General features: G+C 38.6%; 1 protein-coding gene across 7 annotated transcripts in view; it reads right to left on the bottom strand.

Moving 5' to 3' along the window:
- The window catches only part of SHISAL1 (shisa like 1), a 72,394-nt gene that overhangs the window by 35,023 nt on the left and 19,679 nt on the right, over positions 1-17,692 (bottom strand). For 6 of the 7 annotated variants that reach the window (XM_068190587.1, XM_068190589.1, XM_068190586.1 and 3 more), the window contains exon 2: positions 2,519-2,617. In XM_068190587.1, coding sequence (XP_068046688.1) covers positions 2,519-2,585 — 67 coding nt within the window. In that variant the 5' untranslated portion in view covers positions 2,586-2,617. Of the gene's footprint in view, positions 1-2,518; positions 2,618-3,985; positions 4,105-17,692 lie in introns of those variants that run through there. The other variant, XM_068190588.1, reaches the window with a different exon arrangement.

Below are 17,692 nucleotides of genomic sequence, written 5' to 3'. Positions count from 1 at the left end.
TAATGTGCAAATAATCCGACGATTTTTGCTTGTTAATATAAGCCTTGCTGTCAGCACTGATTCTATAGATGTGTTTCAATCATTTAAACAAGTAAGCACCAACATTTGCAAAGCCACTCTAAGAGTTAGTGGTAGAAAGTCATCTTTCCAGCATGCCTGCATGATGCTCCTCCCTTTATTATGCATTCCTTGTGTTCCCAGGAAAACCAGTGAGTGTTCACCACCCCTAAAACATCACTGTGATCTTGCTAGCACTGAAATAAAATACCTCAAGTTTCAGTATTCTCAACCCAGAAATTGATTACTAAGATTGTTAATATTAGTATACCAAAGACTTGGAAGTAAAGCAATATCTTACAGATAGAAGTCTCTAAATCTAGAGCACTCAAAGGGAGTCATACCATTAGATTTTCATTTCAGTTCAGGTTAAAAATGAGGTTGATATCATTCCAGTGAGAGTAGCATCCTTTCTCCCCCACCCTCCCTATCATTCACTGCATAAAACCAGTGGTTTTCCTTTATGGAAACTGATCTGTCTTGGACAAAAAAAAAAAAAAAATTACATTGGCTGGCTGAAAAATAATAATACATTCCCTCCTGTAAAATGTGTTGTGAGTTACCAGTGACCTAAACCCCTTCCTACAGATGACAGTGGCAAAATTCCACAAGGCAGGAGCAGAGTTGGCTGTCATAAAAGACTTGTGATGATTTCAAATTAAGCCTGGACTCTACACGTTAATACAGGACATCACATAATAAAACACCAATAGCCAAGGAGCAGCAAAATGATTTACAAAGCCAATAGTTATCAAGGATAATAGATAAATATGTAAGAAGTAAAAGCGGTGTGTAATTGGTTTCAAATAAAAACATTGCACTTCACAAGCAGTACTTCTAAGGGAAGAAAAAATAATATGTCTGGCTTTGAGGGAATGAGGGTTTGAGGGAATACACCCGTGGCTGAATACAGCAAATTGCATACACAGTGCAATCACAGTGTCCCACTCAGCTCCAACACAGGAATTTGTATCATCTTGAGGAAATGGGTTGGAGGAGTGGGATCTCAGGACAGCTCTAGTAGAAGACCCCTATAAAGAATGGCAAAGGTATAGAAACTTAAAAATTGACAGATAATACTGGAACAGCTGGAACAGTTTTGTGATGTTTGATCTCTCTTTGATCACTTCATTAAAGATTTGATAATCGAGTTCATTGCTACACCAGTGAAGTGGATTTTTGAAATTTCTTTAGCCTAGAGGAAGACAAGCAGCTCCAGTCCCTGTGCCTGATCCCAGTCTATCAAAGGAGGAGGGCAGTTCCATAATTAGGAATTTCCATACATGGGGATTCCAGGGGAAGGGCTCTAAAGGAAAACAACGATTTAATGTGAGCAGAGGAGTGTTCTAATTGATAATATTATAGCATTGTTAGCAAAAGGGCTGTATCAGAGCTAAATAATGAACTATCCTTAGCAAGAAATCAACTTGAACACTGCAAACAAGCAATGAGACTGTGGGCAACAAAGCCCATGCTTGAACTGACTGGCGAGGATATGAGTATTAACATTTTATAAATGTTAAAGACACAGACTCAGTAGTAACAATTTTGACTGGAGCACAAGGACACTTATGAAACAGGGTGTCTGGTAAAGTTTTAACTCTGGTGGTTGGGGATGTGATGCATTACAAGAGAATAAAGAGCAGTGATTGAAAAAAAAGTCTTTTTGTATTAAAAACTGCCTCAAGAGTGGAGGACAAAAGATACTGAACTAAAAACCTGTAAGATCAAATCTATTTGGACTGAGAACCTCTTAAAATTTTATTTTAAATATTCAGTCATGATTACAAAAAACCCCTAATGTCATAAATGACTTCTGATGAACAAATACAACCAACAATCAGAGCACTCCACTAATTCTCAGTCTAATGGCACATTTCCACACAAACCCTTTCTGTGTGCTAATAGTAAACATCTAGAGCAGAACTACCAAGCATCAGGAGAAACATCGGTGGTCCAGCCAATCCTTTAGATTCAGGAAAATTACACAGATTGCAAGTTCAATCCTTCAGGTGCTTTACATTCTCTGGTGTGCACACAGAAAAACACACACCTGGAACCTGACTTGCTCTGCTTCCAGTAGATGGTTATTTAACAAAATGGGTGTGTTTTATGGTGGTATAGAAATTACTCTTTTCTTTTAAGTGAGCTGAAAAAATAGCATATCCAAAGAAATAAAGCTACTCTTTCAACTTTCCAGTCTGCTTTGTTCTTAAAGTGAATTTTCAATTCAATTTCAAATTCCAGTTTCCAGTTCTTAAATACAAAGAGGCTTCATTTATATTGGACCTAGATGGTCTTGAAGGTCTCTTCTGGCCCTAACCATTCTATGATTCTGTGACTTATTTATTAGGCAATCAACAATCATTTAGTCTTGTTTATTTCAAAGGAACCCAGTATTAAATTGCAATTATTTTTTCGCTATGGCACACATCAGTAAAAGATAAATTATAAAAGTTACCTGCTGACAAGAGTAATGAGAGCAGAACCATCAGCACATTCAAGGACTGTTGACCACAACTTGTCATCGTTGGCTTTCATTGGTCCATTAGAGAATTACCTGTTGGACAAGATGCAACATCATGATTAAATGTCTGTTTCATCTCCTTTCATTGTTCAAATGTTCACTTCCCCACAAAGCTTTGGTAAAATGAGATGGCTTCACACGGTACAGAATTTTTTTTTTTTTTCTGGAAATTTTTTCCCCACTTTTTAAAAGGGAAATAAAGTCTTTTTTCTATGCTTAAAATTCCTTTCTCATTTCACCATGGATATATACAGCTTATTTACATGCTTTTCATTAACCCAGAGTAGAGATGAATCATATGAAGTTTTTACTGAATATTCGTATGTCCCCTGTAATCTACACCCAGCAGAACTGTTTGTTTTACTGTCACAAGAACAGGCTGTTGTGTTATATGTGTAAGGGCCAGAAAGGAATAAACAATAGAAAAATAAATTGGCTGCTTTGAAAGTCAATCTGTTTTACCCCATTAGAGGGTGCAGTGGCTCAGAAAGTGGGTCAGGCAACTGAGATGATTGGAAGCACTTCAAAAAATGTCTTTTCATTAGCATCAGAGCCTTTAATGGGATTATTATTTGTTGTTTTCCTAGGACAGTGTGTGAGGAGTGATGCAGGAGTGATGCAGTTTGATCTGACTGGCAGCACTCCTACCAAGGCTCTCCCTGGTGTTTCCCAGACAGGGTGAGTCCAAACTCCTCTTCTCTCCACCTTGATCCAGCAATAGCAGCTGCAGCAGGGACTGTCCCAGGTGTCACCACCAAGGGGAGCAGGGGCTGGTGGCACCCGTCACTGCCATCACTGATAAATCCAACTAACTCTGGGTCTCAGAGGTTTCCAGCACCCTGGACTCACACTGACATTGGGGCACAACAGAAGAGGTCAATTCTGCCTTAGTGCATGACCCCAGTGTGCCCTGGGGCCACAGGCAGGATGGCCCAGGGAGTGCTGCAGCAAGCTGCTGTGGGGAATCCAACTCCTGCGCTGCTAAAATTGTTCTAAGGTGTTTACAGTGGAGCAGCTTGGGGAAAAAAGAAAGGAATGGCAATTTCTGTAAAAATTACACTGCTCCTGACACCTCAAGAGACACATTTTGCCAAACGCTTATGAAATAAGCTGTATATGAATATGCTGTATCCTATAAATACTACATGGTTTACTAGCTGGTGTCTGCTCCAACCTACTGAATCAAATGAAAAGCCCCAAACAATTGCACCTGCACATAACAAAAGGGGGAGGGGGTGAAAATTAACACACCATGAGCAGCTGAATTCTGAGTAACAGACGTGGGCACCGGAGGGGAGACACGGTGCTACCTACGAGGTGTTGAGAGGCAAAAGCTTCCTCACAAACACAAAACGCTGTGTGTGGCACAAGCAGCTTCATCTTAGCATATGGATCACGAACCTAAAAATCAGTGTAACTTCTTGTGGTGGTTTCAGTTTGAAACCAGGCAGAAACATCATCCTAGGCCTTGAAAAACAAGTCCTTTAGGAACATAGTACCCCTAAGAAGATTAAATCAACCAACAGAAATCATTTCAAAAACAACCATATCGACACCTGGGCTAGGGAATATGACATTAAGTAAGTATACCATATCCCCTACCATACAGCAACTACAAACAAAATAAAGAAATACAACAGACTATTAAAAACCACCTTAAAAACATTAAGTAAATTTTTTTTCAAAAATTTATAACATCTAACAAAAACCACCTAATTAATGAACACCCAAGACTCTAACAACTGAATAAACCCTGCCCAATCTAAACCCCTACATACAATAGACAGAAACAGAATCCCAGCTGTACATATCAAAAGTTTATTAAGGAAAACAGTTTAAATCAATTCTACCTCAAACACAGACAAACCCATTCATAGGGTTGTCTTTACTCTGGGACCAAATTGTACATAGTACATAATACAGAAAAATAAAACAACACAATGTAAACCTCAAGAAGACCTGATTATTAAGTGCAAACTATATATAAGTACCATTATTTACTAAATATTACTACCATTATCTGTGTACAACTATATATTGTTTATATAATATATGTGCACTTCTGTACAAGAAATCAAACCAGTTTACACTGTTTACTACAAGGATGATTAACACCCAAACCACTGTATTTCTAGCTTTAAAATAAGCCAGTTCCTCCAGAGGAAAACAGTTTGAAGCTTTAACACTGCAAAAACAAAATAAAAATGCAATAAACTAGAAATGCTAAGTAAGAATATTTCTCATGAATACTGAAAAAATGCCTCCCTTTTTTTTTCAGAGGGAATAGCATATTAATTAGAAAACTAAGCAGACTTAAAGTTGGAACTGTTTTAAAAAAAAGAATAATAATGAATATAAGCCAGAGGTTGAGAATGTAGGCATTTAATCATGAAAAACAGCCACAAAGAACAAGCTATTGCTAATATTGATGGGAATAAAAGGAATTTGATATTTTCCTGAGTAAACGAAAGCTGCAGGAATTCTGGTAGTGATTCATTACTAAGGGAAATCTTGGCCTTCATAACAGTTAATTAAAAAGAGATCAATAAGCACTCCTGTTGTTTATCTGGGATGAAAAAAATGTTTGGTATAGCTGAGACTATTAAATATTTCCATATCAAGAATAATTCAGGATGAAATTAATGAGTTGATACTAAGGTTTGCAATTTGATATTTGCATTTCTGTGTAATTTGTACCTAGTTATTTCATCAGAGCTAGCTGGGGGACACATATATAATTTTTTCAGTTTGTTGGAAAACAATGGCAAGTTTCAGAGGACCTGAAGAAATATAAGAACATTTTTTAAAGTAAATGAGATAATCCAGATAATCAAAGGCTTGTGAGTGTGATGTCGATTCAGACAAAATTAATGGCATGGTTAATATGCATTCCAATTAACAAATAATTAGGGAGATAAATATAATTAATGTGATCACTATAGGCTTATGGCAAAGTTAATTTTATTTCTCTCAGGGCTGTTGACTAAAGTAGCTTAGAGATAGTTATAATGTAGGAGATGCCTGTAAAATATCTCACTTTAGTATCATACAACCTGAGCAGGCAGTGAGAATGATGAAAAAAAGCTTCTTATCAGTTGTGGAAGAATAACTCCGACTGGAAATCAGGTGCCTGTCTTGGAAGGTACAATCTTTTAGCAACTGAGTATAGCCTCACTGCTAATTTCTTAAACAGCACTGCAGGTACGAATCTAGAAGCTTTTCAGGGAGGGAAAATTTATTCAATTATATCCAACAGAATGGGCAACAATGAAATTGGCATTTTAATCCAACTCATGCAATGCTTGTATTTTATTGAGTGTCAGCTGGGAGGATCAGAGTGGGGGACTAGACAGTGAGAGCTGCACATCAGGAGCTAGCAAGAGTGACAGAATCTGTGTAAATGAATACATACATCTAGGTATATATTTGTGGCAGTAGGGAAATGCTCCAATTTTATAACTTAATAAGCAGTAATTTTATCACTTCAGTGATCATCACATGGAATAAGTCCATTTTTGGAGGTCAGAAATACAAATAACTGTTAATTCCTTGACTATTTTGAATTTTTTACATGCTGCTGTCTGGCTAAAGCCATCATATTTCATGCAGTACCACATCAGATGACATCTCTGAGCTAAAAGAGATCCACTCAGCCACTGGAAGAGATGTGCAGGAAGAGCCTAAATCATACTCAGGATTTCCTGATGTCAGGCCACAGAATAGAGAGGGCAGAAACATGGTAATAGGCAGTGGTCTAGATAAATAAATTATTATTTATTACTGTTATTAATTAAAGACTGATGGCATTTTAAAGTGAGAGCATTACATCTGAAAGACCGAGGAAAGGAAAATTTAGTTGTAGTCTCTTTTTTGTTGTTTCTTGAGTAGAATTTGAGGGCCTGGAGGCTGTGTGATTACGTTTTCCTTCTAGTTCAGAAAACCAGCAATTAGAAGAGTTGTCTAACACACCAGTTTTCATTTTTAATGCACCATTCCAAGCTTATTTGTGGTCACTGTGGAGGTAAGGATGATGCCCATCCTTTTCCTCCTCCTTTAAGATTCATACCCTCACACCACCTCCTCCCTTCTGCTGGCAATCACAAGTATCTCTGCAGCTACCCCAGAAAGCAGACTGAAGAAATGGCTGAAAAATCACATTTTAGAGGCTTTTTTTTCACTGTTTGTCCACATCTTGTCCTTATTCCCCTCTCTCACTATTTTTATTATTATTATTATGCAAGCAGCTGCACGGCGCTTAGTTGCAGGCTGGGGTTAAACCATGACACATGTCTAATCTGGAACAGAAGAAATGGTCCTCACTCATGATTTTTTGCTGTCTTCTCATGAATAAGGATTCTGTCCAGAATCTTGTTTTCCCACGCAGAAGATGCAGCCATGCATGATCCAAAGAGAGCACCACCCAAAGGAAAGGTGCTGTAATGTTCTGATCAAGGGGACCACAGAAATGCATGAGCTCATTATGCCAGATTTTACTTTTCTGTGACATTTTAGCTCTCACTCTGTTCCTACCTACACTGCTTTGGTTATCCTCATAGTTTTATCTAGCTGTCTTTTCTTGAAGGGAATCAGTGAATCACTGCAAAGAAAAGCTGCCAAGAGAAACAACCATTTCATGAGGGAAGATTCTGATGAAGGAATTATTTTCCCCTGACTTAGAAGGAAAAGAAAAATTATGTTTAGAAGAGATGTCTGTAAAACAATGCACATTTTGCATTTTTTTGGTTATTAGGAAGAACAAAAGGAGCTAGAGCAAGAGAATTCATTTAACACATCAGCACTGCCTCACAAGTTTTCTCTCTGCCTAGAACAGAAAACAGGGCAATTCAGGAGACCATTTAATTCCTTTTTCTTGCCATAGGATTAAGAACATCTAAAGCATTCTTAGCAGAAGTTCACAGGATTCCCATCACCAGTGGTTTTCTAACCTTCTCAGGCAATTCCCTAGAGTGCTTCTCTACCCTAGAAATGTTTCCCAGCTTGCAGCTCCTTTGTTTTGCTTCAAGCTCTATCAGCAGTGGAGCTGGAGAATGATTTACCTACAGACACACTGGTTTCACCTCTTTGTATCAATATTTTAATTAATACTTACAAGAAGTGCTATCGTATCATCACTCAGCCTTTTCTTAGGCTGACAGCTTACACCTCTTGCAATCTTTCCTTAAAAAACATCTTTGTTACACCTTCTATGCCCCCTCTTTGATCTTCCTCTATCCTTTATAGCAAGGTTGTGCAAGTAACTTCAGCATCATTTTGTATTCAGTGATTTGCATTTTCTTAGTGCCCTGAAAGTCCTAATAAACATCCCAAGAACTGCCAGCTCTTCCAAGAGAAATAAAAACAGAGTATTACCAAAGTGCTGAGAGCCATGGAGCTTCTGCTAATTCTTAGTTACTCCAAGGACACACGGGTAAATCCCTATTAAATGAAGGGAGGCACATCTACATACAGACAAAACCACATGGGTAAAAATGCATCAGGACTACATGAGAGACAATGCTGGTGCATTGTGGCAGCAGTAAGGGGATGAGTAACTCGACCAGTGGTTGAGAAAGCTGTTTAAAATTAGATGGAAAAGAAAAGGCTGTGATCCAAACCTAACTCCTAGTCCGGCTCTGTTCACTTCTCACATTAAAGAGGGCTTAAAAATGCATCCAGTATGTGCTCATGAATGCCACTGCAATGAAATTAGAGGCTTATTACAAAGGAAGCACTATAACTGGCATGAAAGAAAACCTGATTATTAAGAAAACATGTGGTTTCACACTGCAGCAACCTCAACAAAATGTTTATGAGAAACAGATACTAGGTTTCAATTGACAGTTGCCTTACATGAAACAACCTAGGAAAAGGAGCTGCTGGCAGAAAACCTTCTGGATTGTGACACAGCTCTAACATTACCCAGTGCCTCTTCCCCAAAAACATCTCACTAACTTTTGCTGGAAGCTAAGCACATGTGAGTCTCCACCCAGCTGCAGATAAAGCCTTTGCAGTCAGAGCTTTAGTACTGCTAAAGGTGAGCAAATGTACATTACACTACCTAGGCCACAAAATTCTTCCCCCTTATTTTATGCATTTTATAATTGAAAATATAGGCTGCTTTGTTTCATTCCGCCCTCCCGTGTTTATTATTTCCCACAGCTGTTCTCCAAACAGTTATGAAGAGACAACATGCATGAATCCTAAAAAATAAAGCTCTGAAGTACAGCCTGAAGGCTCTCTTGTAAACTTCAAATTGTTGTTAACAGGATGAGACCAAGAAAGCTGCACATGCCACAAGTGTCACCTGTCAGAGCCACCCATTCCACTCCTTTTACCTCTCTTTTTCCCCTTTTCACCAACACATTTAGTGGGTCATTAGGAACTGTCCCACAGCCACATCATAAACATCCCAGTTGGAAACGGGTTTTCACATTTCCCACCGTAAGCACAATGCACAGCCGAGTCTGATAAAGAAGCTAAAGGGTCCCTTTATTACAAGAGAATTAAGTTTAGAGAGTCAGTGGTGCATTCAGACCATATAATCACAAAATTCAACTGATGAGAAAGTTCCACAAGAGAGCTCAAACTCTTTATTTACAGCCAAATTCTAAACTGTCTCCGTAGCACATGTAAAGATATTAAAGATAATGCCATAATGTAGCTGTAGTGCAAATAAGTGATTCATTACATACTTGCATTTAGTAAAATAAATGTTTAATTTCCTAGATTTAGTTCTGATAAAGGTCAGAAAATCTTAGACTGATGTCTGTCCTACAGCTGGCCTTACACAGTATACATTAGACCTCATTTTGGGGAAAAATTACTTTGTGGAGACAGCTTTGTGAAAATCACAGCTGCAGCTGATGATTTACTGACACTGATAACTAACTTCATTTACAAGTTAGTGGCAACTTTCTCACTTGTCATTAAGCAAGATTCATTCTGCAGCCAAGAGCTGCTTCAGAATATTCCCTAATCCTCTGAAACCACTGAGACTAAAATATTTGTATTTTCTCATTTGCATGTGCCTGAGCATAAGCAGCTGATAAAGGTTTGCTGTAGTCATCCAGAACCCTTATTTTTAGTGAAATAACTCAGTCCAGATGTACACCTGGACTATTGAGTCAGCTGAGGGGATTTTGGACAACCCAACAATCTGTGGGAGCTCAACTGAGTGCTTTGCTAATGAACTCATAAATCTGCCAGGGTGAGAGTACCAAGCTATGCACGAAACAAAGCAATCTGAGAACATTGCATTTTCACTCTGAAATTATGAATGGTCTTGGTCTCCCATGAGGCAGGAATGATAAGGAAATATACACAGTTGTGTAATAATATTCTATGAGAGTTTAAGAAAGGGATAGGATACATTTTTAAGCTATTACAAATCTCTACTGTTAATCAAGTTTCAGTTTTTAAACAAACTTAAGGCTCTTCCCTAGGGAAACTTCTGCTTGGTTTTTTTGAGTTACTTTCAGTACAGAACCGGAGCAAATGTGCTTTAATTTAAAATATTACCAAGTCTTAAATTAACAATACATTTTCCAGTAGTTTATGTGAAACAGCTTGTCCAAGTAATTCTAAGGATGTTACTATGAAATAAAATGAGTTTTGATGGTAATATCAGAGGTTTTATAAAACTCCCAGATCTAATCCCTCATTCTGCTTTGGAGTAAAGCTCTAAAACTTGAGAATGTGTGTACCTGTAAAAAGGGCAGTAAACCTGTCCAGTGTATTTTTAATATCCATTTGAGAAAAATAGTAATATATCAGCAGTTTATCTAGTGAAAAATGTGAGCACATGTTTGTTTTCCCCAATATGCTGTCAACTGTATATATACAGAAAGCAAAAACTACCTATAGTCTCTCTAGGAATGTTTTTGGACATGTTTTCCTTTCAAAATGGCCTCTTCTGAAAAATAAACCTTCCAGTGCAAAGTCAGTGATATCTAAATTTTCTTTCATTCTCACAGTTTTCAGCACCCATTATCGACATCTGTATTTAATCAGATGGGTTTCTAACCTTCTGTCAACTCTGGGTCTGTAGATATTTTCAAATGTTATTTTGTTCAAACGTGAAAAATAGGAGCAGCAAGTTAAACAGAAATTGAAGTCAACTCAGGAAAGCATTAATTTGATCATATCAAATGCAAAGGAAATCAAAATTCTCATAAATGCTTTTTCCTCTTTCCATCAGCTTTAGAAAGGATGTTTCCTTTTATGAACACAGATTATTACTCCATTCGTTTACAATTTAAACATTTCAAAATGAAAAAAAACCACTTTTTTTTTCTCTCTTGAGGATCATTTAACCATGCCAACACAAAGTGTAGCTTATGTGACATAGATGAAGCTGCACTACAAGTATTTTGTCATCATTATTCCAACTTTCCTAAGGATAACACCTCAGTGTGCAAAAGGCAGGTGTTGTTAATTTTTAAAACCTGATACTAGTCCCTTAAGAAGAAAATAACTCTGAATTCCTGCAAACATTTTGGTCAAATCTTCCTCACCCTCTTGTTAAAGAAAATGATGAAAAACACCCACTGGAGTAAACTGAGAAATCAGAGAATCAAGATGAAAGGCACCCACAAGCATCAGCAAGTTCAAAAGAATTTGCCTCTCCTCTTAAGACATCTGCAAATGTTTCACATACTGAAATGTTTCTCAGCAACATCACAAATGAAGGTTGTTCCTAAAGCAGACTCCAGCTAAGGAAAAAGGAAACTCTGTGGGAGCATTAACCAAGGACTGTTGGAAAGAAAAAAAAAATGCACAATAGAAGGTGGGAGTAACTTCCTTTTCACCTGTTCATTTGCCTCATTCTGACTGAAAAACCAGCCTCACACTGCAGGAGAAAATGCCATTTTTCACTGCTGCACACAAATACATTAAAAAGCTGGTTTTAAGGGCAGTACATGGCTGTACTAGTGCAACCATCCTAGCTCACAGCTACTCTAATTAAAACCCCTGAATTTTCAACCTCAAGAACACTGGATTGCTAGCAAAAGCTTAATTTTGAAAGTAACAAGGCAGAGGAAGCAAGGAAAATGCTAGTGAATCCTTTGTCCTAGCCTCTTAAGCAGAAATACCTGCAGGACAAAAGAAAGGACAATTTTTAGTAGTCAGAACAGCAGGTGTGGAGGTTGCCAAGCAGAAGGAGATAAAGCATGCAGAGCAACAGAAAAGTGGCTTTCAACAATTTATCTTTTTCTTCTTTTTTTAATCATGCAATCTTTGGAACTGAAAAACCAGGTAAAACAAAGCTGTGCTGCTGGTGGTGACATCACATGGCCCCAAGCTTTGTTTCACAGCCTTTGTTTCACAAGATGCAAAAACTGCTTATTTTGTGCCTAGCTTGGGGTGTCTGCAGATTTTATGCTGTGCACAGAGGTGGGTGCGAGAGGAGCTGCGTCCAAAGGCTTGTAAAGAATTCCACAGAAATTCTGATTCTTGGCCTCCCACACATCAAGCATCAAACACCCCTCTCCTCACTGAGCCCAGTGCAGCTGAGCAAAATGGAATGCACCAGAAGCATCAGCTGCAGACTGTAGCCACAGTTGTTCAATATTTATTTATACATGCTCAGTGGGCAGGTTTACATCCCTCACACACAGCATAATCCAAGGTGTTCCAGCTACTACAATCAACACCACATTTTGGCTCCAAACAGCCCCATCCCTAAAAGTGGTCTCCATCTGAAACACTTCCCATTAATAGGTGAACAACTACAGCAACACGCGGAGAACAGTTTGCCAGAACTTTCTGAAATGGTTCTTCTGAAAGTGAAAAGTGGCATGCATTTCCCATTTTCCTTAGAGACCAGTATATAGAACACCCCCAAGGGAACCTCTCAAATCCAAATGTTTGGTAAGTAAGGATGAAAGTACAGCATTCAACCCAGCAAAGCTATTTGCCAGTAAGCAACACTGCAGTCATGCAGTCTGTTCCTTCTGACAGATAGTTTGGAGTACAAATAAATGAAAAAAAAAGAAGAAAAGACAAGTGGAGGGGTGGCACTATTTCTAGTTTACAGAAAGGATGCTGATGCTCAGAGCACTCACAGTCATAAAGGAGGAATACAACAGATTTGAGGACTGTACATCAAGTTTGTAGACCTAATGCTTTGAACAAGAAACACTGATTTTAAAAGCTACGTGGAAAGCAATCAGGGTAGGAAAAAAGAACTTCACCTATGAGAATACAAAGTCACTTGATGTTTAAAAGATTTTAGTGAAGTTTGTGTACAGAAGAGAGCATGGCTTGGGAATTCTGCTGCACCCAATTTAGTAATGGTCAACTCTCAAGTCATGTACAGTGATGGCTTCTGGACTGGTAAAGTTGAGATGTGGTGGTCACAGGTTGATTACAACTTTCTGATAGGAACCAGATGCCAGCCACTGCATCTTTGAGATGCACTTTTACAAAGTCTCTAGCACAAAGAACTGAAAATTTAATTAAGCCTCTGTATAATTAAATACACACCTCAACTAAATGAAAGATTGTGGTGAAAGGATACATGGATACCAATATCACTTTAAACCATCCTTGCTCATAACAAGCTTAGATATCTCTGAAGGATCACACCTAATCTCCACATTCAGATAGTGAAAAACAGCTCAAAATTAGGTAAAGATGCAAAATAAGAATGTAGATTTTTAAATAACAAGAAGTATTTTAAAAATCAGATGCTTTGTTTCTGGAAATTTTAGCTGAACAACTGCTCTTCCTCTGCAATAATACTACATGTAATATAATTACATGCATTACCTCATGAAAGCTGACATAAAAAAAGCCCTTACTCATACAGGGAACAGTTTGTCACATTCTCCTAATGACCCATTCTTTAGGGTATTTTAACAACATGAAATTAGTTACATTTGGTAAGCACCAATTTTATTACCATATAACACAGTTTTAGCTATTTCCCTTAAATGGGGAACACAAAGCTGATAATAAAACATATTAAAACAACAACAACAACGCTGGAATTACAGCATCTAAGGCAGGGAGAACCCACAACATGCTTGCAAATTTTATGAGCAGAGTGTTACCAGTTTAATCCTGGTATCTCAAGGCATTTTCAAGGTCTGTTCCCAAAATGTTATGCTTATTGTAACAATACTTCTTTTGGCTTCTTGTCTAATAAGAATTTCATCCTTTTGGCAGCTGCCACAGATGCTCATTCTGCAATCATTTTCTTTTCACCAACCATAAGGCCTTTGATGGCCACTTTGCAATACACTTATCAATATGGATGGAGTCACATAGTCCAGACAACCAATTTTGTGTCTTGGCACAGTAAACTACATCCCAAATATCTTGAATGGTGAAATCCTTAGACCTTCAGTATAACTGAACTGAATCTAATGGAGTCTGTCAAGAGCAGAGAGACTTTTTATATTTAAAATTAACCCACTTCACTTACAGGTAACAAACCAGAATTCCCCACATAAAGAGGCCTGATATGAAGAAAGGACGACTGAAATCTGCCTTCTTTATTTTATTTGGAATGACGACTCACAGAGATATCTCTGGACAACTCTGGGGGAAAGGCAGCTATTATTTTAAGAAGCAAGTTATAGAAATATTTAATTTCTAGCTCATATAAATGACACACAAACTGAATGACAGCACAATGGGAAACAGTTGTCCAAGTAAGGGAATGGTAGCCAGATAACCTGATTCTGTTCCTTCCCATCTTCTATTTCTTTCAGCAGCTTAAATCATTATTTATTCCCTCCAGCAAAAATGGTGAATAGAAATGATCAGATCTGAAAATCCCTTTCTGTTCTTGAATTTTATTCTGAATAATTATTTTACTAAAAATCAAAGTCAGCAGTCCATTCCTCAGCTTCCTTGGTAATCACTTGTCTTCTACACTAATAAACATATTGCTCTGGTTTGTGGCATTTCAGCAAAGGTCCTATGTCACTCTCTTTTCTCCTTGTCCTATTTTTTTTCCTCATCAAACTAATCCTTATATTGGGTAAGCCATTTATCCATGAGTCCTCATGCTTTAATATCTGGGCTTCAACATCAGTTAAAAGGGTAGGCACAGACTGCAGCATGGCTTTGTATAATTTCTATCATGTAATCACCATCTAGGATTACTGTCTTTTTTCAGGAACCATAACACTGGCAAAGGAGGCTTTTCCAAGGGCTCTTGAGGAGTCAGTGCCTCAGCTGCTGGAGCTACTGTAGATCCTAAGTGTAACCTCAAGTCAAACAAACTTCTGGATACTTTGTCAGTAAACTCTACTTTAGAAGCATAATCTGGATTTGTAGTTACAGCAAAATGCAGCAAATAAACACAGCTCTCCTAAGAAGGCTTGACCAATCCAAGGTCTTCCGTGCAAAAACATAATTCATTTTTATTTAGCAGCTTACCCATTCTGCACTAGTACAATACAGAAATTTGATTGTCCTGGCCACAATAGTGAAAGCTTAGGAAAAAGCATTGTAAGCTTACCAATTAAAGGCCGTCATCAGCCCAAAACATGGTTTACATAGTTTTCAAAGGCCAGAATAACATCATATTCCACGTGCACGTGACTCAAAGCATTGGACTAATCACTGGAACTGCAACAGGGCTTTTTGGTTGGCAGAATTACACCTTACAACTGCTAGAACTGTAGCTTGTTATCCTAGTTTCCTGCTGACTGGTAGAACTATCAGATGGCTGTACTCTAGTTCAGTAGGTTAGGAGACTATATCAGTCCAGTCTTCTTCCTGCAGAACTGACTTCCAGATATGTGGGCATGAGGAGAAGTTTGTTTTAGACATAAATTTCTTCTATATTCCCCTAACGAGGCTAAAAATGTTTTGAAGGAAAAATTAATTCCTGGAAAATCTTCATGCAATTATCATAGCAATAAATTATTTCATTGCTTATACAAATGTCTGCTTTTCTCCAGAGCTCTCATCAGCATGGACATCTTTTACTTCAATGACTTCTGTTGATCAGCTGTAAGTAAGTAGTAAATGCTACGGGACCAGATTAACATTCTCTTATTCTTGCTTTACAAAAAGACTGATTTGCCCTTGCTGTATCACTACTTTTGCATCCCTCTTCCCAAAAAAGTTTTATTTCTCAGTATCCTCCCTCTTTGGGACAAGTTTTGTGTCACTTGTCCTGTGAGAAATATGGCAGAAACTCTAATAGTCTTTGATAAGGAAAATAAGCTTGGATCATCATCCTTATTTCAAAGAAGCACTTAGAATATGAAATACTGAAACATCAATTAATTTGAAGAAGGAAATATTTTACATTAGACTGATATTTACGCATAGGTTAAAAGTAGCGTTTTCTTTGAGAAGAGACATCACACTAGGTCAGAAACCTTATCAACTAGAAACACCATCCAGTGAGTAAGAAATTCAATTAAAAGGAGGCCTTGTTCTTAACCTGATGTATTTCTAGCTAAGAAATCTTGCACGATGCTTCTCTGACATACCTTCTTCCCCCCCAGCTGTTGTCTTTACCTCAACTGTATATTGAAAATGCCAAAATGAAGGGCAAGTCTGCAATTTCATCATTCTCCTAAACTCTAAGCATAGCAGCTTCTGAAGGCCATTTTGAACAATGAATTTCCAAAGCAATTAATGTAATTAATCATTTTCCTTGTATGACAAGGTAATTAACAGTAATTGGGAAGTCCATTTTAAATTACAGAAATATCTCTCAGTCTAAGAAGAAAACTCACCTTGAAGCAGAGCAAAGAATTCAAGGAAAATCACACTTAGGGAAACACTTCTCAGTTAATCAGGCTTTTAGATTAAAACTGCAACATTGTGAGCACCAAACTCCACGTCACCCCTCCCAGCAAGGTTCATAACCAGGCTTGGCATCTGCCCTGTGTCTGCCTTCCAAACTCTCTCCTTGTCAACAAGGGGTTTTTCAAATGAAGAGGGATGTGAAATATTCTCAGAGAGGAGAGCAGGATTCATGTGGACAAGTGGTAGCCTTCCTCAGGGACGCCAAGAGGTGGCAACCACAGCTGAAGCATCACAGTGTGCTAGCAATCCCTGCTGCATATGAAAGAGTGAGTCAGTTTGTTTCTCTGGCATGAAAACACCTGGAATCTTCAAACAGACGAAGCAAGGCAACAAGAAATCCGAAGGCATTGTTTCCTAAAGCAAGCAGAAAGGAAAACTGGCTAGGAACGAAGACAAATAAGACAATTAAAGGTGACTTGGTTGGTGCTGCTGGGCAGGGCTGGCACAGCATCCAACATCCCCCAACAGTGGGCTGGGATTGGGCAACGTCCCACCTGGGGACACAGCCAGGCCAGTGACCCAAACTGACCAAAGGGATATTCCAGACCATGTGACATCGATTCAAACAAAACCTAAGAAAAGGAGAAGGAAGGGGGAGCATTTTTTATTTACCATGCTTGCCTTCCAGAGCCACACTGGAGCTGTGCTTCCCTTGGATGTTGCTTGCTGATGGGAAGGATAGAATAAAATCTTCGGGCTTCTTCCTTTGCTTGTGCAAATCCCATTTTTGCTTTAATAAACTGCTTTATCTCATCCTCCTTGTTTTCCATCACATTTTCTCTACCCTGTGCAGATGAGGAGTGATAGAGCAGCTTGGTGAGCATCCACCATGCAGATATTGGGTTTGCCTGCCAAAGTTCTGGCAGTGGAGGGAGATTCTCACAGCAGCCTCCCCCATGTCCAGCAGAGCCAGTGCCAGCCCAGGCACCAGGACAGACCAGCCACTGGTCAAGGCCGAGCCCTTGGTAGCAATGCCTTGGGGATTATGGCTTTAAGAACAAAAAAAAAAGTTCTTGTGCAGCTGTAATTGGGTACAGAGAAGAGTGGGGTGAGATGTGATGAACTGACCTTAATCCCCATTCCCACCTCCCTGTGCTGCTGGCAGGGGAGGAGGGAGAGAATTGGAATTAATTCTGGGAAGGGGGGACTGGTGGGGGGGTAGGTGTTTTCAGCATTGGTTTTACTTCTCATTATCTTGTTCTTTGTTCATAAATTCAATCCATTTCCCCAAGTCGAGTCTGCTTCTCCTGTGACAGTGATGGGGGAGGAATCTCTCCCTGCTCCTCTCTGACCTCCTGAGCCTTTTTTCTCCTCTATCCAGCTAAGAGA

This window comes from Anomalospiza imberbis, chromosome 5 (genome assembly GCF_031753505.1).
Source record: "Anomalospiza imberbis isolate Cuckoo-Finch-1a 21T00152 chromosome 5, ASM3175350v1, whole genome shotgun sequence".
In the NCBI taxonomy this organism is placed as follows: domain Eukaryota; kingdom Metazoa; phylum Chordata; class Aves; order Passeriformes; family Viduidae; genus Anomalospiza; species Anomalospiza imberbis.
This window is presented reverse-complemented; position numbering and strand designations above follow the sequence as displayed.